The sequence below is a fragment of the Stegodyphus dumicola genome, chromosome 1 (genome assembly GCF_044657685.1).
Source record: "Stegodyphus dumicola isolate Sdum_Otavi_A_Nest chromosome 1, ASM4465768v1".
Classification (NCBI taxonomy): Eukaryota; Metazoa; Arthropoda; class Arachnida; order Araneae; family Eresidae; genus Stegodyphus; species Stegodyphus dumicola.
The window spans coordinates 266,608,636-266,634,324 of NC_140768.1; the positions used below are offsets into that span (position 1 = coordinate 266,608,636).

At 33.1% G+C, this 25,689-nt stretch overlaps 1 protein-coding gene across 1 annotated transcript; it reads left to right on the forward strand.

Annotated features, from left to right (window-relative positions):
• The first annotated feature begins 5,079 nt into the window (after nucleotides 1–5,079).
• LOC118195056 (uncharacterized) lies at nucleotides 5,080–24,829 on the forward strand. Its single transcript, XM_035366289.2, has 6 exons — nucleotides 5,080–5,138; nucleotides 6,833–7,031; nucleotides 15,263–15,537; nucleotides 18,401–18,560; nucleotides 19,359–19,508; nucleotides 24,567–24,829. Exons 2-6 carry the CDS (start codon nucleotides 6,847–6,849, stop codon nucleotides 24,673–24,675), a joined length of 879 nt encoding a protein of 292 aa, XP_035222180.1. The 5' UTR covers nucleotides 5,080–5,138; nucleotides 6,833–6,846; the 3' UTR covers nucleotides 24,676–24,829.
• Nucleotides 24,830–25,689: the final 860 nt, after the last annotated feature.

Genomic DNA, 25,689 nt, shown 5'->3' on the forward strand with positions numbered 1-25,689 from the left:
GAGATTATTTACAGATGAAAAGAAATAACCGTTTTTTACACGCAACCATCTTTCAATACCGTCATCGCCCTAATAATCGAACCGTCTGTGTCGTAGCATCTGAAAGCAAAAGTTCCTTCACACAAGTTGGCGCGTCCTCCAATTATTATCGACGATGCCATCTCACAACTGCTCGTACATCCTTCTGGAATGCGACCTCGCATTCTGGTAGTAAGACCATCAACATCTGGGAATCTGAAAAATAAAATAAAAAGAGATTTTTAGTTTGCATTGAGGAAAAAGCATCTTAAATGGTTTATTTCAGCCATTTTCTCTCATCAGCTTAACATCTTCAGAAATAATGGCTCTATGTCTTCTTCAACATCAAAATCAGATGAAAAACCACAAAATTTAGGCAATCTCGCTCTATTTTTTCTATCACCTACAATTCCAAACACAATTTGATGTAAAAGTTTAATAGATTTCGTAGCCCCAGTTCTTAAAGAATTAGAAATTCTAGGAATAGAATTTAAAGTAGTCACCTTGATTCACAATACCGTAAAACACTATTCTTAGAATTAACAATGGGGAAATAATCGAAACAAACTTACTCGTTTTCTCTTGTAATATTCGTCATGGTTCTTCCTAGGCTCATCGCAGCCTAAGCTCCCGAAATCTGTAGGATCGGTATTTATTGTTTAAGGGCTTGAAATAACTAATCCTATTTATGGAAAACTCGAAAATTTAATGAAAGCCTGAATAGTTGCTGTAAACTACAAAGTAATTACATGAACACCTGGAAAAAGATGAGATTATTTACAGATGAAGAGAAGTAACCGTCTTTTACATGCAACTATCTTTTAGAACCGTCACCGTCCTAACGCCCGAATCGTCTGCGTCGTAGCATTGGTTAGTTCCTTCACACAGCTTGGCGCGTCGTCCAATTATTATCGATGATGTCATCATATATGTAGCATATATCTACTCCCTTATCCGGCTTTTATTTTCTCAATCATTGGTCGTAGTTACATACTTCCGGTTACAGAAGTGTTTTAAATGACGAAAGTATTCATGTTTTAACTACGCTCAAATTTATAAAAAAAAAAAAAAAAAAAAAAAAAAAAAAAAAGAATCTAACTTTTAATGCATTCTCTCGGTTCCTATACAGTAAGACCCCGCTTAACGCTGTTTCGTTTAACGCTGTTTCGGTTTAGCGCTCTTTTATTTCAACCCGGGGATTCCACGAAATCGCTCGCAGCATACGGGGATTCCCCGAAATATTATGCAGCTACAGGTTTCAAATACATATCCGAAAGAGTGTACTTGTATTTCTTGTTTGGTGCGGTATTGTACAGACATATTTTGAAGGGGTAAATGTGGAAGATGTCGAAGAAATAATTCAAGAAGCAGCGGCTAGTCTTTCTAATGATGAGCTCAAGGAATTAACTGAACAAGAAGAAAACAAAAATGTTGACAGCAGTGATTCAGAAGAAGAGCAAAAAGAACTTTCGATGGCGTTTTTAAAAAGGAGTTTGTCTACCATAACTGAAATAATGGATCAATTCATTGAAAATGATCCGAATTTTGACAGGAGCTCAAAAGTAAGGCGTGGTGTTAGAGATGCTCTATCCGTTTATGAAGAACTTTTAAGAGAACAACGCAAAAGAAAAAAGCAAACAACATTAGATGCTTTTGTCACAAAAAGGCAGAACACTGAAAACGCTGAAGGCTAACTAAATATGACTGACTTTTTTTTGTCTTTGAATTTTGAATTTTATTTGTCTTTTTTAAGAATATTTGTTTTGTTATTTATATTTTGTTTTTATTTTTGTAAGAAATAATAATGTGGTATTAATTTGGGCTTTAAGAAATAAATGTTTGGTTTTATTTTTATTAAAAAACATACTTTTTAAATTTAATACCTAACCAATTTCCTAGCCATCTTCCCCTAACCCCAATATTTACATGTAAAGATAGCCTCGTTTAGCGCTGTTTCGCATTACGCTCTACTTTGATGGAACGTATTCCCCGCGTTAAGCGGGGTCTTACTGTACTTGTATTTGGAAACTCGTTATAAAAATGAACTTATAAGAAATTTGATTACAGCCAAAATTGATCTTGATTAATTCCAAAATTTTCAGTTTTTGACATCATTTTCATTTTGCATTGAGGGATTAGTTAACTAAGTTAGAATAATTTCAGGAAATACGTTTAAATGAAGTGCAGCAAAACATATGTGTATAGTTTAACAGACTTTACAAGAAACTGATGTTGACACTATATTATTTTTTATTAAAGAAAAGGAAGATGTCTTTTCTAATCCAATGGTAGAATCAGGTATTTCCATTGGAAGAAAATGGTATATATATATATATATATATATATATATGCCAGTGATGAAAGATTACTTGGATTTTCAGAGCAATGGCCATTTTCCTATTTTTTGCCATCATTTTGAGAAATTCATTTAAAATTTTCGTAAAAGTCCTGGACATTATGCATTACTTTCACCTTTCTACAGTTCGCTCATGAGCACAGTAATGTTTTCACGTTTTTGAAACTACTGGCTTTCCGGTTTTACTAGCAACTAGGGCTGAAATTTTCTAGTTTTCAGCGGGGCGAAAACGATAGCGTAGAAGGAAATTATACTTTGCTCTCCCATCTTAACAAATCTCTCCCTTGAAATCCAGTGGTGGCAAACTAAGTATTTTTTAATCCGGCAAAAACCTGCAAAATAAACTCCAGTCATCGCAAATGAAGTTATCTTTCTTGTCGCACTTATCAATTAAACCAGGTATGTCTTTTTTGTGATTCATATTTGACATTTCATCAGGTGTCCTTTCTCCACTGAGACAGTGATTTTCAGTCCATGTTTAGCTTTTCAGGCCATCTCCAAGAAACTGAAATACAGTAGAACTCGAGTTATCCGAATCAATTGGCACCAGACCCCATTCGGAAAGTCAAAAATTCGGATAATTAGACTTTAATTAATTGCTGTATGTACTGTATGTTGATAATGAAAAAAAATCTATTTTTAAAGAAAAAGAGGTTTTAATTAATTAAAATGAAAACGCAACACTTTTAAGTACATGTTATATATCGTACTGCACGTTACTCGCAAGTGCTGAAAGCCATTGCTTGCAGAACATTTCGGTCAAAGTAAAGTTTTTGACAGTTTTCATCCGTTTTCCGGCAGCCAAGACAAGCGTCCGCTTGACAATGAGAAGTTGCATGTGGTCACACTCGGTCTGACGCTCCATCCACTTCAGCATAGTTTCAAGGTCGGCAAACCCTTCACTAGCTTATGATCCAGTGTCTGCTTCAACTTTCAGATTTAGGTCATTTTCTTTCTCGACACTTTGTTCTCTCATAATTTCATTTAGAATTCATTTAGAAGTTCATCATTTAGAATTTGAAACCCAAGGTCCGAATAATCACACACCATCCATTCTGCTGTATCCTCAGCTCTAACTTCTAAACGTCCAGGAATTTTCAAAAGAATGTTTCTCAATTCCTCAAGTGACACGTCATCCTCATCTTCTTCTCTTCCCTTTCCTTTACTTGAGCTTCTTTTTCCTTTTCTCCTTTTCCTTCTCTTCTTCAGTTGATTGTGAAAAATTCTGAAAGCGATTCGCATAGTCGGAGTTCGAATAATTGGAGTTGTACTGTATTTTCAGTTTGGGGCTATTAGGCAAAACGAATCACACACCATCCTTTTTATTTTACTAACGCACTGATAGCTGCAAAGCAGAAGCTCGCCTTTTTATGGAGCATTGTGTCAAAGCGGATTCCAAACTTTAACGAAATTCAGACCAGAAAAATTTCCCTTCTAACTCCTGATGGAATCATCTTTATTTCCCTATATCTCTTTCAAGGCATATACCGGCAAGTGGACTATTTTACCTCGATTCGGAAGTTCGATTTCATGCAATTAGGGTTTTTCTCCCTCTTGCTTGAATTATTTCTTTCTTCAATAAGATGGATAAAACCTTTCTTTCCTCATAAAATCTTTATATAAACACTTAAAATCGGAGACAAAAATTACAAGGATTTCCTTACAATACATTTAGAACGCACCAATACTCGGACAAGTAGAACAAGAAATGACTGGGAAAGAACCAAAGCTCTGCGTTGAGTGAAATTAGGAAGATAGAAGGGTAAGGTAACCAATGAAATAGTTGAAGCCTGGTGTTTTAAAGAAGCCCCTCTAAGAAAACATTTCTTAGATTGTTCAAAATACCATGACTATATAAGAATTATAAGGTGTAGTAAAATGGTAAAATGAGATTCATTTGTCTGAACACAAGTTCAGTATAAACTTAAGACAGCAGCCAGCAAGCGAGATACTTAAGCATTATTTTCCTATTACTAACGCAGGTACCTAGAAAAATCGTCTTCTAGAGAGTGAGTTCAGAAGTGACATATAACTGAAGTTTCTATGATTGTTTATTGCAGATTTTCACCTAAACTACACCGAATTTCACATAAAACTTTGTATTTTGTGAGTGAGATAGTTTGCTTTAATTTTAATTATTGTAGTATTAGTTTTGTATTTCAACTAATATTAATTCATTTAGAAGTCGACGAGAGTAGAAAATATAATAAAAGCAAAACGTTAAGATAACTGATTCAAATTAATAATATCTTACAGCTTCAGAAATTTTATTTCCAAAATGCAAAAATAATACTTAGGTATATTTGAGAAAACATTTTCTCGTGTTGTGACCATTAAGACATTTTATTTAAATTACAAGCATTGTTTACGGTTCATTACATAACTAAGAAAAAGAAATGTCATTTATCTTTAATAAATTCTAATGACAATAGATTTCATGAAACCCTATTTACTGAAAGGCCTCTCTTTTTGAATACCTTAAAAATCAAACATGCAGGCTGAGGCAGATGTTATTCAGGTAAAATAGATGGCAGAGATCGAGGTAATAAATAAATTACTATGGACACCTTGTCATCATTGTAAATATATAAACAGATGTTCCTGAAATACAATAGACAGCAAAAAAAAAAGAGCTGCATCAACACATGTTTTTGTTATAACGTGTACAAAAAGGCAACTGTATAAATAAGACTGAACTTCAAATTCCTGTTCTGGTACACTGATCTAAGAGAAAAGCTTCTTGTTGAATACAAATCAAAACCAGGTAAGGTACTATGAATATATTTATTTATCCGTATTATTTTATATTTCACTGTAACTATTGTAAAAACAAAAAAAACAACAACAAAAAAAAAAAAAAAAAACTAAAGCAGACAAACTGAAAATTCATTGCCGAATTAATGTAAATTTCAAATTTACATAATCTATTCATCTTTTAGAAACTCAATAATATCAAACGTCTGATCCAATGCAGAGAAATATCCAGTGATCTTTAAAAGAAGTAAACTCACAGACATACCATGTTCCTGCATTTTAAATATTTGCTTTAATTTTTGCCAAGCCTCTGAAACAATAAATCATAGAGATTTCTTTTCATGAAATATCATTATTTTTATGCAAGTAGAGAAATGTTTGAATATTGCAGTTTTTCTGTATGAAGCAACTAATGTCAGCAAAATAGAAGGGGTACTAGTATCATAAAGAACTGAAATAAAATCACTTGTTTAATTTTTTAACTATCGACTCATAATTGGTGACAAGAAAAATATCTCCGAAGGGCTTATTGTTTTCATTCTGGTATCAAATTTTGTTTGCGAAATGTACGCGCTGATGCCAACTGATAGTACATAATATTTTTTTCTTTTTTTGTTATAATACTTTGTTTATGTATGTATTATCAAAACGTATTATTTAATACAGAGTAAATGAAACTTTAAAAATTAATTTTACTTCGGTTATTTAATAATACTGTATCTTATTCACAAAATAAACCCACCCCTTTTTTTCTTTGATTTGAAAGCCTGTAATTAGACAGAAATAAATTACTCTATGTATGATATTTTTACGAACGGTTGTTAAAAGAACGTCTGATTTCTGCTATATATGCTGATCAGGAAATTATCAGCATATATGTTTTCGCCTTCAATAGATTATCTGATAGCTTTTTCTTTGGAATATATCACATTTTAAAACTCCCTCATTTTTGCTCTGGAAAATAATCCATGCATTTCAAATTTTCCAATATCTACATTTTGATGATGATACATGATGATGATGGAAACATGATGCGTCCTGAATAAGAGCAGGGAGCTTACTCAAGCTATGTTCAAGATTTGTGTGTAACAGATGACACAGACAGGAAGGGTATACGAAACCCTTTATTTTTTATATTTTTACAAGTACTCCCGAAGTTAGGGATACAAAGACCAACCACTTGTGGTCTGAACGTAAGAATATCAAACTACTAACTAAAACTCTAACTAAAAGCTAACTTTGAATTAGTATACAAATGCCTAGAACTAAGACTGGCCTTTATTTAAAAGGGTACGTATGTAGTCCGCCGAGCTGCTGAAACTACAATACGTTTACAAATATCAAGAGGGCTAAACCTCTGGCCTTAAAGGCCACCAGCAACTGAGTAAAACTCGTAAAACTGCAGTGGCAAGCGGCTTGCTTTCTAAATCTCCTTCTCTCTCTAACTCTTGGCAAAAAGCCACAACTTAAGTACTTGGGCGTTAGCAAGACAGTTTGCATAAACAAGTTAAGGCATTTAATTCTGGCCGGAAGTAGAATATAAGAAGTGATAGTACAGTTTTAAAATAAAATAAACGTTAGTAAAACTTAGGATCCTTACACACTGTAAAATATAAGCTTTTTTTCATGTTATTAGCTCCTGTTTCCTTTTTGTATTGCTATGCTCTTATTTTTTCATTCTTAAGAATTCCCTCTTTCTATTAGTTCATCAAAGAATCATGCAATATCTGACTATACTCTTGTCAGTGACAACTTTGGTATATGCTCAGAACGTGCAAACCAAGATATTTTCCATTCAGGAACTACCTGATGTAGCCAGCAAAGTTCTCCTAATAGTTACATGGTCAAATAATCCTCAAAAGGAAATACCAAAAATAACAAATTGTGAAATATTTTCAGATGAGTAAGTATTTCTTTAATAAAATTATATTTTTCATAACCTACATATAATTTAGGTAAAATAAGAAAATATCGATTATCCTATTAAATGAATAGCGTTATAATTTTATTTTCCCCGTAATTTAATTTTAATTTATGTTTACTCCGATATAATCAGGAAAGTCTTTATAGTGGTTAATGATCAGTGATGCAATCTATAAGCTTTCACGTCAAAATCGTGGCTAGCGATCCTCGGTTCATCCCTAGAAAGCAGCAAAAGATACATAGTTATAATATATTAATAAAAATCTGATGTGGACGCCACATGACTTCCTTTTGCGGTCTATTAAATTATATACATTTTGTAATGGACTTCATTTAAACCTATTTACTCGAAATATTCAACTTAATTAACCGATCTCTTGATCACGAAGTTGAAAATAATATCAAAATTGCAAATGTTGAAATTAAACACCCCTCTCAGTTTTTATCGTATGGGTGCCAAATTTCTTATAATATTATTTTGTGTCAAAACGAATATAAAACGTTTTCTAGTATAAGTATAGAAAACGGGAGATCGCACTGAAAGTTAGATTTTTGTTATTGGTGAAAAATTAATTTTTTTTCAAGTTTAACATTGCCCAAACATGAATATTTTCGTCACTGAAAACACTTCTGCAATAGGAAATATGTCTGTACGACCAACAGTTACAAAAACAAGGGTCGGCTAAAAGTGTAATCGCTGCTCAAAGGTAATCTCGTGCCTACCAAGTGTGAAGAGTGTCTGCGAAGTGTGGATAGCATTCACAGAATTACCTGTGTTAGAGTTGGATTATTCTTCTATAGAATGCTATGATATCATTAAGAGAGTCGACAATACTGTTATCAATGGCAGATATACTCAAGTTTCAACTATAATAAATTTATCCAAATGAATAGGAACACAATAAGAAAAACACTTCATGATTTGTTGTCTGTGTAAGTTAAATATATATTTTGCTATGGCTAATACGATTAGATTGCAAATCAAATTTCTTTCAGTTTAAAATAGAAGTTTGCAAATCAGTCAGTTTTAAGTTCTGTTGATAAAGCTCTAAACTGACTTTTACGAGATTAAAAACATTCAAAACAGACTTGGCTGTAAATTAGATGAATAATCTGTTGATTTTGATGCTGCTTAAACGAATGCTTTCCCATTTTTGAGGAATTTAATTGTAAAATACATTGTAGTGGATATGCTGCGAATAAATATTGACTACATTTCGGTGATTATATAAGATAGTTCATTTTTTTAAAATAATATTGAAATTACGGAAAACAACTTGAAATTTGTAAGATTAAGAGCCTGTACCAAAACCCTATCCTATGCGTAGACAGAAAAATAATTGTTGGGTTTAAAAGAACGAAAAGGCTGAAACTTTTTAATCCAGTGTTCAAATATGAGGTTTCTCAGTCAAATCAATTCCAGTAACATGTTTCATGCCAGTAACATGACGGAAAGAGACCGTTACGGTGGTCCTGGAGTGTTCTCATCTGGAAAAACATTATGCTGCACGGACGGACAGAGCTCCACGTTTTCGACAGAAGTTCTGTAATCGGAGATCGCTATTTTCAGGAGGTGATCCTTCCGCCATATGTGTCTGTTCCGAGGTGCCATGAAAGCAGAATTCGTTTTTATGGATGACAATGCACGGCCACACCGGACTTCTCCTGTTCAAAAGCTACTGGAAAGAGAAGATACACGCGAATGGATTGGCCAGCCTACTCCCCTGATCTAAATCCCATAAAACATATGGGATGCTTTGGGGGAGACGTCTTGTGGCCCGATTACATCCTCCGAGGAGTATTCAACAACTGAAAAAGATGCTGAGTGAGGGATGGGAGCTCTTACCTCTACATCTGTTGGATAATCTAGTGCTGTGTATGAAGAGACGCTGCGAAGCAACCATTGCGGTAAGTGGAGGGCATATCCCATACTAAGGAACATCTGCTTGCTGTTCATCCTCTGCTACAGACAATTATGTGTAACAATACTATGAGTACAATAAAGCCTTTTTACTTTGATTCCATACTGTACACATTGTAGCCATTTTTGTGTAACTATGCTTTCGTCATCGTTTAAATACAAAATTCTGTCTCTTATTTCTGAATTCCATGTCTCTCAGATGATTTTTTGTGGAGTTATGGCAAAAAGAACACCAGTTGCTTAAATTTTGCACACCAGTGTACTACGTATATATTCTCTAATAAGCTGAAAACTAATAGAAATTTTTCAACCAATTATATAAAATTCTATAACGATCAATATCTGACTTTGATAGTAAAGTAATAAATCTGCTACATATTTGTATTTTCCTTTGCGAAAGATGTGGCATCATCTTAACAACAGCGTTTTTAAGTAAAAAAATAATTCTTTTGGATTACTATTATATGGAATTCAACTGAAACTTATAACATTAATTTTACACAGTTTATTGTTCAGTTAAATGTACATTAAATTCTAAAATGATTAAAATATTCCAATAAATACTTAGCAAAAAGCTATAGCTGAGGATTGCTACCTAAAAGAAGTTATAGGAACAAATTTAGCGGTTTATACTTTATTGGTAGAAATATGAAAGTGCAAACTACTTCCGCAACCGATTGGAATTACCAAATATAAAATTTTATTGATTGGTATAACTGTGAAGTGTACTCAAAGCTTTTTTAAGAATGTAAATTTCCGTAACTTTAAACTAAGTTTAAAACAGAAGAAAATTTTTTGCCCTCTATATTATCACCGCTAATCTAAAAACTCACAATCTTCATCTTCAATTTGTTGGTTTTAATCGCACATATTTTGTAGATTATTTCTTAATACTTTAAAACATTGCTAAAACATAATGACATATTTTTAACACGAATATTACGAGTAATATATAACACTAACACGCTACAAACCCATTTTTCTCAAAACTAAACACTTAAAGCACTATTTTCCTTCCCCGGAACAGCTATTTTATAGATCTGCAATTTTGATCTAGTACTGACATTTATTGAATTGCTAAATTGTTTATCAGGTTAATCGTGTATTCATCGTGTATCTAGTAGTGTATAGATTCATTCAAATGCTGTGTAGATATTATTTTCCATTAATTAGATTTTATCTGCTTATGATGTCAATAAAATGTTTTATAAAATCTCAAAACAAAACTCTCAAAATTTGTTCTAGAACCTTGCGATCAAAGATACAACAAAAGAGACTGTTTACTCATATGAGACCTTTTCTGTTACACATTACACATTTTCGGGTATTTGTATTCGCAAAATCTCCCCAAAATTGCTTAAATCTTTAACTATATTCTACGGTCTCGCTTAGTATAACGAAAGTAAGCCTCAGAGGTTTTAAAGGCCTGTTGTCAGTCTGTCGCTCATTTGAAATACAGAATAAAGAAGAGAAGTTCCAAAGTCATATTTTAAAATTTCTAAATAAGTCAAGAATGAAAAACATTTTTTCAAATAGCTTTTTTTGGAAAATACAGAGAGTGTTAGCCCATTTTCAGAACAATTTCGATAAAAAATTATAATGTTAAGGTATAAAAAATTCTGACAATAACGCACAATTTGAAATGAGAAATACCGCCTGATAACTTTAAAATTTATTATTGTTTAAAAAATGTCGCACGTAAACGTACTTATGTTTGGTTTATTCCATTACGGTAAAGTAAGCCAGAGCTATCTGCTTGAGGGAAAAGGACGGACTTCATGAAGGACTTCTTGAATAAAACTGATTTGTATCCACGCGGAGTGATATGCTTTTTGCCCATAACGAGAAAATTATTCTTACTCCGTACTTCAAAAATAAACAACAAGCTTTATCGGAAAGGAAAAATTCGTCAAAAATTACTTTTGAATGGAACCAAATCCAAAACGACGGTGCTTCTAATGTTTTTAAAGTTATAAGGGAAATGCCCTAGTTATAATGGAAAGTTCGCAGCAGCAGAAATGAATTGCAAAATCTTTGAAGAGATCAGTATAGATAATAAACAAAGATTTCCGGAGTAAAATAAATTGTTAAAGAACAGAAAGTTTACCAACTTTCGCCAAAGACAATAATTGAACCTTAAAATATTGTGGAGCTAAGAACAAACATCGAAATAAATTTAATTTCATAATAATATCGCTGTTGAAACTGCTGTGGTTTGCTTTATTAGTATCTAGCTAAATTAATGTTACTTGAAGCTAGAAGTTGGTAGCCACTGTACAGACATTAGGGTTTTTTATAGGAGGAGACATGAAAAATGAGCAATGCCCTGGCCTGGACTCGAATCTGGACCTCTCGAATACGGGCCGAGTGTGCTACAGCACGAGTGCATATTGGAAGGAGAGAAAAAATAACATTATAACCTAAAATGACTACAATTATAAATGGTGTTACGAAACCATGAGCTGATAGACAAACGGCCCTGACTAACAGCGCTCGAGCAAGGCAGATGATTTTGAATAAAAATAAACAGTTGAGAACTTGAGTAACGGAAAAAATGGTCCCATGAAAAACAAATGAAGAGCTGTAATAAATTGTTGTGATGTATATGTTTTGTAAATAGACTGTAATAAAATTTGTTCTAATAGCTTCACATTATTGGATTTGTGAAGATCAACTTATTCAGAACTGTCGAAACTGGTCACACAATTATCGACGTAAAATGATTATTTTAATTTCCTGGCTGTTTCTTGAGTTTTCTTCTCCACATTATCCAAGTGATATGCTAAGAAGCACCTAATAAAAAAAGGGCTTGAAGTTACTCGAAATGGTACTCTGCAATGTCTATAGATTACTAAGTTATTTGGATCACCATTTTGATACCACAAGAGCCTCAAATAATCTCTATCTTGTGGATTCAAATTTATCTGCAAAAAGGCTTGACGTATATCAGCTGTTACTCCGTATCTTTTCAGTCAAAATCGTAAAAGTATAGAAGGTTCTAACAGATTGGGACCCTTTTCTAAGCAAGAACTGAGAGAAAAAAATTCTTTTCATGTGCTGAAGCGTCAAATACTGGTCTGAATTTAGTAGTGGAAGAATACTTTATTACTGGATAAGGCGGTAAATAGAGTCCGAATAGATATAGTAATGGAACTTTTTCTATATTACCTTGTAGAATACAGTCCTTAATAACTTCTTGATAATCATTCAAGTGACCGTTAGCAGCAAGTTTATGAACAGCAGTCAAAAGTCTCTTTTCAGAGAGTTTTCGACAATTAGAAATTGGCGGATGCGTTTTCAACCACGACAGCGATACTGTATATTTACCATCTTCATCTCGCTTTATGGTTTCGTGAAATTTATACAACGTAGCCGCTTGCAAGCCTTGTTTTAGAAGGCTTTCTGGAGGATCTGTGATACCTATAGCTTCAAGCTTCCAAAGATCGGCAACAGCACTTTCATTAATGAACAAGGAAAAAACAAAAATAGCATCTTCATGTGTATACACATTCCGCAATTTTCCTATTACTGTTCACCCTAAATAAGTTTCAATTGCAGTTAATCCGAATTTCAATTTCCTCACGCTGCCAGTGGCCGCTTGCAGATATTGCTTCCCAATAAGAAGTTGTATTTTTGCAGGTTGCAGTAGAAGATTTTCCTCCTTATTGTAATCACTTGTTCACTCTTTATTATAATCAGCCATTTTCCTTGTCGTCTAAGTTCTTTCGTCCACATTCTCTTTGTCACACTTTTTACAGCAGCCCATATTTCGTTTTGGTCATTAACTTCAAAATTTAATTTATAAGTACCTTCTATATTACTTATTATCACGCGATATTTTTATGTTCCTGTACTAATTCTGTACCTCCAAAAAGACTATGTTTCATTTTTTCTTCAACCACTGGTTTATACCCCATATCTGATGCCAGTTCTTTCGTAATATATGATATTTGAGACCCAGTGTCAACGAGGGCTCTAATAAGCTGTTGATTCTGATTTTCATGAATTCGGACCTTCAGAGTTTGCATCAGTATTTCAGGCATACTTGTCTGATTCGTCACAAAACGCCCTGTAATTTCGGCAATCTGATCATGTTTATCCTTTTCGGTTTCCCTGCACTCACTTACGTTGGGACACATAAGCAAATAATGTTTACTAAAAACACTTTGTACACTTAACAAATTTTCTACAATCTTTAGATAAATGACCTGGAGTTACACAAGTAAAACACACACCTTTCTTTAACAAAATCTGCTTTCTTTGATCTAAAGACATACATCTAGCAGATTTACATTCTACCCAATAGTGGTTCTCACCACAAAAAGTACAATTTCCCTTTTTGTAGGATTTACTTTTGTCGATTCGTTGTTTTAAAGTCCCGCAGCTGCCGGTATTTCATTCTGCCCTCCATGTTTATGTTTCTACATTAAACCCTTGTCTGACCATTGTTTTCTTTCTTCACCTTCAACTTCTTTCTTCAGAAATGTCATCAAAAGTTCTAATTTGTTTGTTGAAATACCTTGTCAGCTGAGGCTAATTTTTTTCCCCATATTCTCAAAATATGATCGGGTAAACAGGCTTCAACAAGAGGATACAGCATAGCTGCATACCTTTAAACCTTTAAACTTTCTAATGCACGTATATGTGTTTCTATTTTATCATACAGTTTAAATACCGAAATTTTATTCGCAGAATTACTACTATTTTTCTTCACTAAACAGCGTAGTTCCCTCACATAAATTTCAACCAAAAGATCGTCTCTTCCAAACCTATCTTTCAAATATTCGATAGCTGTATTATAGTTTTCAGAAGTAGGTACAAAACTCTCTACCAGATCTCTAGCTTTAGATACAGGTTCCGGGTACACTGTAGTAAATACTGATATTTATCTTCGGGGTCAATTTCCTGATCTTCATGAATTTTCCTAAATCGGCCCCAAAATCCCAACCATTCTTTTGCCTCGCCATTAAACTTTTTAATTCAATTTTAGGAAGTTTAAATTTCCTTTTAACAGCTTCATTTTTATCTTTAGGTAAAATATTTTACTTTTTACTAAAGTTCTGTTCAAGTCTAGTTACTTTCGTTTTAAAATATATAAATTTATCATTGTATGATTCAGTCGTTTCGATTTCTTTTGCAAATTCTTCATTAGAACACTTGGTATCTTAACTGTTCAATAACTCTAATACCTGTTTATCCAAAGTATTTATTTTTTTTCCATTTATCATCAAATTGAGCGAAAAGAACTGTAATCGTATCTAAATCTAATGTATCGACCTTTAAAAGTTCATCTAAATTATTCGCAGTTTTAGTAAAATTTGTTCTTAAACAACCTCTAAATCGTTAAACAACCTCTAAATCGTTAAAGTTCTTCCATAATTGAAATCAAAAGTAGTGTTATTACTGTCCGCAAACCAAATTCTTAATAAATAATTCAAAGTTCAACAAATGTTCATTACAGAATCAATCATTCAAATTTTAATAGTAATACCCTCTATTTAAAATAAAAAATCAAAACTCTCTATTTCACTGTAATAAATTTTGAATTAAAGCTACTTGGCGTCCTGTCCTGATGTATACGTTTTGTAAATAGACTGTAATAAAGTTTGTTCTAATAGCTTCATATTATTGGATTTGGGAAGATCTACCTGGTAGTTAGACTGAAAGTAAGTAAAAAGTAAATTCAATTTTGTTAATTTGATAATTTGTATTTTTACGTAACGTAACAAATGGTTTGTTTATTACCCAAAACAAGGAGAGAAAGATGTGCAAAGCTGCCAACGACAATGTTAAAATCCTTTCGAGGAGGAGTTTTTTACCGTAACAGGTTTCATCTTCAATATAAAATTTTAAAATAAAAAGGTCATTTAACATGAAACTCATGATGCAGACTTTAGTCTAGGAAAAGAACAATCAACAGAATACGTAAAAAAGTGTTCACACTTTAAATAATAATTTAACAGCTTTTGAAATTATTCTAAAAGTGTGTTAAAATTTGCAATTAGAAATTTGCAGTGATTATCGCAAGCATTATTTAAGAATACCTATTTATATCCGAAATTTGAATATGTCACATTCTTTGAAATACTCAGTTTTTTCAAAATTATTCAGTGCAAATGTTTCATAATTACAAGCAAAATTAGAGTATAAACATATGCTTTGTGCGTAATTCATTATATTTTGCCTGTAAATTTGTAAATCTAAATGTATAAATAAATATTATTTTTTATATAATTTACCATCAGTAAACTGAAAAAAAAAATTATAACTTTACTTGTACCTAAACTTAGGAAGATTGTCGGACACATTTTAAAGGAGGCTGGAGAGAGTACCGTCATTAAACCAAGCATAGAAGAAGTGGTACATCTTGTTAAAGATTGCACGGGACTTTTGTCCCGCAACTCAGAGACAGAAATATTTCGCACTGCACTTCAGAGATTTGAGCACTTTAGGGAGATCAGGAGAAGAGGATTTCCAATATCAAATGATGCAGAGATGAGGACTTCTGAGGAGACTATGGAAAAATGGAAATCTGACTCACATGATTCATGGTACATTTTTCCGGGTAATTAGACATACATTTACCCTTTTCGTGTCTTGTGATATTCATAAATTTATAATTTTAATTATGAATCTTAATCGTTGATGGTAAGATGATGTCAATCATTGATGTCTGCTATCTTGAACTATGCAAACTCAAAAAGGGGGTGAAAGACATCGACGTTCAACATCGATAGAAGAAATCAATGTTCCAGGTCTGTTTTTAAAAATATTTCTACCCTTGTATTGAGTTTTGGTCTTAACAAGACCCTTTCAATAAAATTTTTAGCTTTCTTTACTTTTTATTATAAATTATAAATTTTAAATTTAATTTTTGGTACATTCTCAAAGTTTAAACTCTATAAGCTAGTAGGTCCTCCCATAAAATTTTGTATTTTTTGACTAACAGCAAATCGCTATTTATTTTATTTTGTACATTGGCATTACTAGTCCATTATGTATAGTTATTATTACACCTTAATGTGTTTCTTCAAGCGGACGCGTCGGGAAATGGGAACAGAGAATTGAGACTAAAGTTTTCAATTAATATTTGAAAAGGAGTTTCACGATATGGAGTTAGCTGGATTCGAAAATCATAAAAAAAAATTTCCCCTGAAGAGTCCTTAATGAGATTCGAATTGGGCTAATCTACCACTTACAGCTTCTTTGTTTTTGTATTTTTGTATAAGTCTTTTGTCACACTTTAATTCTAATGTTTAAAGTATGCCTTACTTTGATCAGCATATTACTTACAATTAGTATTGAATTATATATATGTATATAAATAATATATAATTGTTTAAAAATATGGGATGTAAATAAATTACATATAGTTAGAAAATTATGTCAGTATCAAGCAGAACAAAATTTTGGCATTTTATAATTACAGGCTAAACCTATGATATCACAGAATTTGTATTGTTTCTAAAATTATTCAAATGCAATGTTTACATGATTTTTCAAAATTTTCTGAAATTATAATCAACTATCTCAGAGAAATCACTCATGCAAGCAGAAAATTCACATTTTTATGATATCTTAATCAGAAATGTAATTACTATTGAATCTTATTAGCACATTACTTGGTTAAAATTAATAAACTATTAATTTTTAAATATTATACTGAAACTGATATTGAACACTGATCTTAAAGATTATACTGAAAAGTTAACTTTTATGTCATGCGTAATGATATATTTGTATAAATTTGTATACAAAAAACATTTTATGTAAGCATTTAAAGAAAATATTCTTGATAGCGAATCGGTCAGACAACGAATAGCTCAACGGTAAAACGGTATGAAGGAGAAGCGGCACGGCAAAGGCTTACTCCCTTTACACCTAGCGGCAACCATATTACTTGCTAAGTTCTTAATGATGTCTAGGAACAATCTCGTATGCGTGGCTGATGCTTCCTCCGATCCGCAGGACTACGCGTCCAATATAGATCTCCGCCAAGCGCATCCAGTTAAAAGAATAGCCATATGGTTCCTCCTGAAAAAGATGAACGGATGTGAAATGAATCTGCGATTTATGAGGGAGAATAAATCTATATTGATTGTTCAGGGCTGTAGGGACATGAAGGAGCGGGCTACTACGGTATTGTACTACGGTATAGACATCTACGAGAAAAGATATACAAGTTGGGGGACCTTAACATAGACTCCCAGCAGTTCTCTTCGCCATTAAGAAGGGGCTCGATTGGATTGGTGGTTGCAGTTCCACAACAGAACAAGAACATCCATACACATTGTTGCTTTTCGTGTGGCATCGTACGTCGTTGCTTTTCGTGTGGCAAACCCAAATCACTGCCACTTTCTTGGTTAAGAAAATAAAACAACTATTTCGGCAGGCATTAACTATTACTGATGGGGGAGCTTAAATGGATCAAGGCGCATGGAGGCTACTGCGGCGACGAACTGGTCGATGATCGTGCGAAACGTGTCCCACTGAAAGATGTAGTTGATACAAATTTTCCCATACTCATCGCTAGATTCCCACAAAGTTTGAGGGATATAGTTCGCTGTGAATAGCAGACTCAAAGGGAGTCGTCCGAAACAGAATGTCTATCATTCCGTATAATTAACAAAGGTCGCCCGAGAATTCTGAATTAAATTCAATTGATTGCGAGAATGCAGCACTGTAACCATTATGCCAATCAGTTGATTACTGGCCATTTCAGATTTCCACATTACCTCCCGCGAGTCGCTGGGTTGGTCTGTGCGATGTGACTCTAGAAGAGGCGAAGGTGATGCGCTTCACTACCTAATGGAGTGCGAATTGACTCAGATGGCCCATGAGAAGCTCCGTTTCAATCGGACTAATCTGGGAGCTTTGTGGACGAACACTAATGTTCTCCATCCTTAGCAGCTTTCAAGATACGTCAGAGAGTTCCAGCAAATCTGGAGGTGAATATGGCAGGACTTTTCATTACTCGAGGCACAACAAAACATCTTCGGGTGTGTGATGTAGCCAGAAGTTCGATAGCCCAACGCAGCGGACATACTCAAATACTTCAAAGACCTAGACCTCACCATAAAACCCTAATATACACGTATTTGTTCACAGTGGGGCTGACACTCCAGACCTTTGTCCCATTCCATATTCCAAGAAGGAGCATAATCATATAGACTTACACAGAATTTCCGTCAAAAAATAATTCCGTTACGAATGACTGAACGAAACTGAATCCCCTCCCCTAAAATTCCATTTATCGCCAGCTACGACCAGGTCTTGCGTTGGAACATTATTCATATCTAAAAGTTAGCTCTTCGTTATTCTTAGCCTTGGCTGTCCAGTGAATCCTTAGGAACTCTTTACGTTTCCCACTTCACATGTGATAAAACATAACGTTTTCCTGCAGTGTTTTTTCATTCCACTGCTTTCAGGAACAAAATGGTGCGGACCGGGAGATGTAGCTCAAAGTTTTGATGATCTTGGTTCTAGTGCGGATACTGACAAGTGTTGTAGAGCTCATGACCTATGCGATGACCTACTCAGACCAGGAGAGAAGAAAGAGAATATAATCAACACATCATGGTTCACACTGTAAGAATTTCATATTTGATTTTATTATGATTATTTGTAATAAAATTATCTTTTCTATTTTTAATAAATACTGACAAAATTTTTCATTGTAATACAAGAATTTAAGTTTTTGAAATCCAACCGGGTTGCATGCAAATGAATGAACGTAAAACTTTGCCCTGAAATTTCACGATTTTACTAAGTTACTAATCAAAAAGATTTTAAAGCCAGCAGTGTTGCTGATTGGGTTGAGGGAAGGGATGGCTTAGCGCAGAAACTGTCAAGGGAAACATTTTTTCATTCTTGTTATACCTGAGGAATACCATCAAAACTCCTCCTGAAGAAACGGCATTGAGGCTGATTGAATTCCTCTTCCCTTATGTTAATTTTTTTTTTTAAATTTCATTGATTTTTTGAATTGGGATATTGCTTGTTTGAAGTGTTTTGGTTTTAACATTTATTAAATTCTTTTTTGCATTTATTGGATTATTTGAAATTTATTACTTACGAATTTCAGTTTTTGGTCTTTATGAAAAACTTGTTCTAAATTTATATATATGTATATATATATGCACATTAATCGTTTCATCGTTTTTTCTGTATCCTACTGAAAAACGACAGATCAGGATTACCCAATTAAAGCAGTCGATAGAAACATATCGAGGGTAGGGTAAATCTCTCATTGATATAAACAAGTCATAATAAGAAAACAGACTGAAGAACAATGCGCTTCTCATTATATGAACGTATTACAAACTTAGCATATCTAAACATTTTAATTTCGCGTGTAATTTCTAATTTGGCAAAAATTTATTTCAGGTTGAGTTGCGAGTGTGATGACGAATTTTATGACTGCTTGAAAAATGTTAGCTCAAATACTTCTAATTCCATTGGCAATGCGTATTTCAATCTAGGTGGGAGCAACTGTTACACTTTAAACTATCCACTTACAGACAAGTGTTTAAACAGGTAAGTCATTCTGCAACACCGAATGAAATAAAAGTTGAATAATCATGCACATATCCTCTTTTAAATTCATTAAATGTTCACTTGTTTACTTTATACCATCTATTCTAAGTTTTCAGGAATAAAGGAGGTGTTTACCCTTTTTATGAAAACTTATGAGGCAACAAAAGAATTCACGTTAATAACTGGTATTAGTTTCTTAAATACTTATTTTCGTAAGTCTTTTCATTAACTACTGAAGTGCATCTTATTTTAATGATCAAGCGACATTCCATAATTTGCAATTGAAATCCTTCCGCTTGTAGAGGCTTTAGGTTATTTTGAAGCAGAACATATAAAAAATGTGCAGCTCCCTCCCGGGGACTCGAATCACGGACCTTTCGAATATTCGTCAAGTATGCTTTCTCTTACACCATGAAGACATGCAGAAAGAAGGGAGAAAATCCGTTATATCTTCTCCTTTTCAAAGAGCGACTGTAATGAGAAGACATAATCTCCAAATCCTGGGCTCACAAAATATCCCAACCACCTTTTAGTTCGGGCGCTGCTTGTTGTTTCATTAGGTTATATTGAAGCAGGAGCCGTGAAAAATGTGCAGGGCCCTATCCGGAATTCGAACCATAGACCTCTCGAATACGCGTCAAATATGCTTTTAATTATATCACGAAGACATGAGGAAAGGAGGGAGAAAATACCTCATGTGCTCTTTGTCTCATTTTCATAATCTTTCAGTTGTCGTTGGTTGAAGTGAAACTGTTTTGAAATATTTGAAAGGAGAAACTCAATATCACTTTTCATCAGTTTCCATTTCCAGTTTTCCCAAAATTTTATTCTACATGTTGATATGTAAATCATACTTTTTTACAATGCGTGTAAAAATGAGATTTCTTTAATAAATATTGGAATTAAAACATTATTTTACGCAGGGTTCATCTTAAATTTTATTTCAAATCTTAATTTTTGTTTTCCATTTCCGAGAACACTCGTTATAATCATAAATTTTCAAAATCTTAAATCCAGGTTTCCATGTATCTTTCTCCACTTTTAAAACGGTGAATCATTCATTTTCTATAACAATAACTGAATTGTATTTTATCGTTTACAGTCACAAAATTCAATTTTCTTGTGAAATATGAATCGTAATTAATCCTACATCTGGTCTTACACTTTGATGCATGTCTGAACAGACGAGAATGAGCAGTATTTTTGCTTTCTTCTTTATATTAAACTTATTATTTATTACAGGAATTTTTAAAGCTGAGGATATCGCCCGTCGAATAGGCTGAGTAGGATGTTTCTCTTTTATAACCAAAGATTTTATTTTTGAAATTGTCTCTAACGTATACATTTTTAACAGATAAACATTTAGTGTTCTGTTTCCTATATAAAGCAATTTTTGTCAATTTGGCCTACATGCTGCATATAGTGCTGTCAGTCATGCTGCATATAGTGCCATTAGATACTTTCACGTAAGACTCGTACTTCTTTTTATTTATCGAAAACTGGTTAACAAGAAACTGAAAACTGTTGAGAGAACATTTTCTTATTATTTTCCTATTACAAAAATCGGATGTGGACATTGCATGACATCCTTGTAGGACCTATTAAATTATGCACATTTTTTACTGAACTTCATTTATATTTATTTCCTTAAATTATTCTAAATTAATTAATAATTCTTTCAAGGCAAGTTGAAAATGACATTAAAAATTAAAAATTTTAAGTTTTAAAAATACAATCCATTTCTGTCGAACGGTAAATCAAACTTCTTATTATTTTATTTTTTCATGACGCGTATAAAACTTACCCAAATATAGAAACCAAGAGACAGCATTAAAAGTTAGATTTCGTTATTTGTATAAAATTATTTTTTTAAATTGACGTTTTCCAAACATGAATATTTTTTTCATTTAAAACACTTTTGTACCTTGTAATATTACTACGACCAACGATTGTGAAGATAAAGGCCAGATAAGGACTTTAAAGTCGGATAAGGAGGTGGATATATACAATATATATATATAAACATACGTTCGGTATTGCCGATTGCAATTAAAAATAAAGAGAAACAACTAAATGTTATAGCAGCCTTATATGCAAAATTTCAACTTTCTACGGCTGATCGTTTTTCAGTCATCCGAGATGCATACATATGTACGTACACACGTCCTTAAAAATTGCTTTTGAATCAATTTTAAGTAAAATTTTACAATCCGTTTTGTTTTTTATTCCGTCCGCACGTACTGACGACACGCAAAAAGTTGCCAAAATGTATTTGGGAAAGGACAAAATGGATATTTTCTTTAAAATATGATAGCCGAAATTGTTCGCGATTACAATACTTTCTTTACTACGTATCATTAAGTTTTGTTAAATCCCGAAGAAGATGGCTTATTTTCACTCAAAGTATATAAATATTGTCCAGCTAAAATAAAACATAATTATGTCTCCAGAACTGATGGACAAGAATAGGCATAATATATAAAAAAGACCGTGTAAGCATTGCCGTTGAAGGAACATTAATGTCTTTAATCCAGCTCCCATGTAATCTAGAGTGCAAAAAAATTTCAGGGTGCTGACATTCGGCAATGTTTAAGAAATTTAAGATAGCTTCCTAATTTAATAAAAATAAAAATTAACTTCCTAATTTAATCAGTTTGCTATTGATTAAGAAACAAAGTGATTTGAAAGCACATGCCCGTTTTGATAATTTTATCGTTAACTGATGTAAATCAAAATACATTTAATTTATAATGCATCCAACTGACAACTTTTATGAATATTTACTTCTTTTTAAAATTAGCTAAAGATTTTCCCACTATGTGATGTGACGCCGTAGATATAGATAAGTTTTTAAAGTATTTATGATCTTCTGCACGTTTTAATTTTGAAAAAGTTTGCAAAGCTTTTTTTAATTAACAAATTATTGATATAAGCTTGAAATGTTTTAGAAGTAACTTCCCAGAGGGTACAGTGGTTAGGGTAGCCTGATTGCGATACCGAAAGGCCCGGTTTCGAATCCCGAAGAAGGCGTGGATGTAAAATTGTCATTTCTTTCATAATAGGTAACGGCTAAGACCTATCAGGTGTCTCCACAATAAAATGGCCACCACTTATGGCCTTAGGAGTGGCCAGTGTCATTATAGGCAAGTGCACACCATTGGAAAAATTGTTTTATAAGTTTAATAGTATTGTTTATTCTTTTACAGAATTATGAGAATCTCAGTTATTATATGCTTTATCAAAATAAAATGAGATAAATGTTAGAAACATTTGCAAAGAACTGGAAATTTAGTACAAAACTGTTTGCTACAGTTGCTGACAAACAGTCCTTGTGGAGCAGCTGTGCGAAGTACTTGTGTTAAAAATGCTTCGTAATCTGATTGCAAAGTTATTCTTCTTGCTATTCAACAGTGTCTTGGAGCACCATACATATCAGTTGCTGGTTAATGGCTGTGTTTTAGAAGACTTATACTATTTTTCGTGCTTTTAAGGTACTGTTGGTAAACCCCTGCCATAGTTCTGAATCACATGCCCAGCAGTTTGGCAGCTACTCATATCAAAATTCCCTTGTTGCAAGCACAGATGATTTTCGCGACCAGACGAGCTTAGATCACTGCTTTTAAGCATGATAACAATCGTTGGCATCGCTATCGAAGCTTTAATATCTATACATTGTGGCACTGATTACCAGAAGTGGTTCTCAAGTTACTGGTTCCACTGTGCTCTATTACATGGTTGCAGATGTATTAATAATTTGTCATTTTGCTGTATACTTTAATACTTAATATATTTTACATAAGACTCAGTACATTATTAATTAAACATAGAAGCTAAATGTATTATGCTACAATATATGAAGACATCAAAGTATAATAAGAGGCTATTTAAGAAAGATTGCGCTATGGTTGGTGGTGACTTTAGGTGTCATAAATCTTGCATATCATCATGCTTATTATGAGGTTTAATTATTTAATCGACTGGAGATTCTCAGATCTGCTTTAGTGCAGCTCTGAATATGTCTGAGCTCATATGCCTTCTTGCAAATATTGTTTTCCCATATGTAATCATTTTGCAATTGACTGCGGATATGCTAAGCAATTGTTGCTGCTTTCAGAACTGCAGTGATCGGAATCTCCGACCCGCTCCACATAGGCCTCGTACACTGTTCTGTATGATAGATAGGATGGCATTAGCTAATGTACAGGCTATGTTCCACCCGGAGCTATGTGAACTCAGATGTACTATTGCTTAATATACTTCTCTTATTGGTTTTAATTTTACGCTCTCATGCCAGTGTCATCGCTACCCCAGGAACTCTGCATTGCTCCATAAATATGTCCCTACCTGTCAGTTTTCGGATATGATCTATGTAATATTCCTGTAAATTCGTCTGGAGCATTCAATTTTGCAATGAAGTGTTCAAATTGAAAGCATTTAAATTTTCTCTTTTAACTTACATGTAAGGAAATTGAGATTCATGTCTCTTTAATGAAAGATTTCTGTCTCTCTTTATATAATAAAACAGTAGAAATATTCAACTTTAATGTAACGAATAATTCCTAACTTGCTTTAGTTTGACTCAAATACATTACTCATCACTTAACCGGACATCGGAACCCGATTTGAGAATCGGATAGAACTAGGGTCTGTATTGTGGTAACCCTTTACCAGTCCTTGCCTACAGCTTTGGTTTTGACTGTATATGTTAACTTGATATATTTTAAGAACTAGGCTTTACTACAAGCTATCGCTAGTCAAAGAAAATGCGAGATCAAGGAAAATGTCTGATTTTTATAGATAAGCATAAAACAAGGTTCAAAGTTTATAATTATATTCCGCTTTTATGCTACTCTTTAAAACCTAGAATTGAAAAATTTATACATACGGATTTAAATACTTTTAATTACTATAGAAGGAGTTGGAAGCTTCATTAAATGTACAGGTATGAAGAATTATGCTCAATCCACCTCTGCGAAAATCAGGCCTTGATGTTTGCTGTTTTTTAAATATGATGCTTGATGAAGTAAATTTATTAAATGACAAAATTCTTGTTTGTAGGTACTTAATCTATTGCGCAGAATACGAAAGAAACACGACAGCCCCAATGGTTTATGAATGGAGAAAGGCTAAGTTCTATGATAAATTTCCAATCGCGACGTATGGATAAAGTATATCGTTTTGTACTGAAACCACCCGGCAACTGTGTAAGAAACATCTCAATTTTTCCAGCTTTGTATATTCAAAATGGATTTGTATCTTAATAAATGTGATGCACAAAAGTACCTTATTAGTGTTCTATTAAAATATAATTATTTAGATTATTTGAAAGGCGTATTCATTTTTTTAAAATTCAGCTCTGTTTACGGCTTTAACTAAAAACTTTGTTCAGAAATCAAAAGGGAGAAATTCCTTTTTTTTTTCAGCATATATTAGAAAGTCTTCATTAAGGTTGCCAGAGAAAGCGAATGTACGCAGTAGAGAAGGCGAAAATTCTTTATTGAGTCATTAATTCACGAATGACTGAATTTTTACACAATGATTGTTCAGAAAATACACATGCTACAGAAGATATTTTCAAAATTTTAGAGCGAGTTCAAGGCGGTTTTAAGTAACGTTTAAAATGTAAAAAGTATTTTTTTTTAATTTTAAATTTTACAGCCTTTATTCTGGACCATAAGTATGCACGGCGATTTTCATGATAGAACGGCTTCTCTTAGAATTTTCAGGGGTAATTGATTTCCATTCCTCTTCAACTACTTTTCAGAGTATATAAACCATGGAGGATTTGCGCTTAAAATGAATTTTTTAGAAAGACCAAAGTAACAATAGTCCATCATATGACTTCGCAGGAATACATTGAAAAGATATATATACAATACCTGTACCAGCCTTCATTTTTTTCAAGAAATGCAGTGGTACTTTTCCAAGTACGACTTGTTGCTTTGTTTGATGAAGTTTTACTTTGTGAAAGTCACTGAGATAAAGAAATAGAATTTCATCTGTAAACATCTGACGTTAGATTTCTGTTCATAGTATGTTGAATTAATTTTATCATTTCTTTCCACTGTTTTTATTAACAATTTCACATTGCAAGAGTATCTCGCGTCTATCCCCACCCCCTACTGAAACTTTCTGTGCATTGACGAACCAGGGGTTTGTGCACATTTTTATTCTTCGTTTC

Coding starts and splice junctions, on each gene's coding strand:
- LOC118195056 (XM_035366289.2), top strand. CDS start 6,847: ATGCAATATCTGACTATACTCTTGTCAGTGACAACTTTGGTATATGCT. Junction 7,032..15,262: donor TGTGAAATATTTTCAGATGA/GTAAGTATTTCT, acceptor ACCTAAACTTAG/GAAGATTGTCGGACACATTT. Junction 19,509..24,566: donor ACAGACAAGTGTTTAAACAG/GTAAGTCATTCT, acceptor TCTTGTTTGTAG/GTACTTAATCTATTGCGCAG.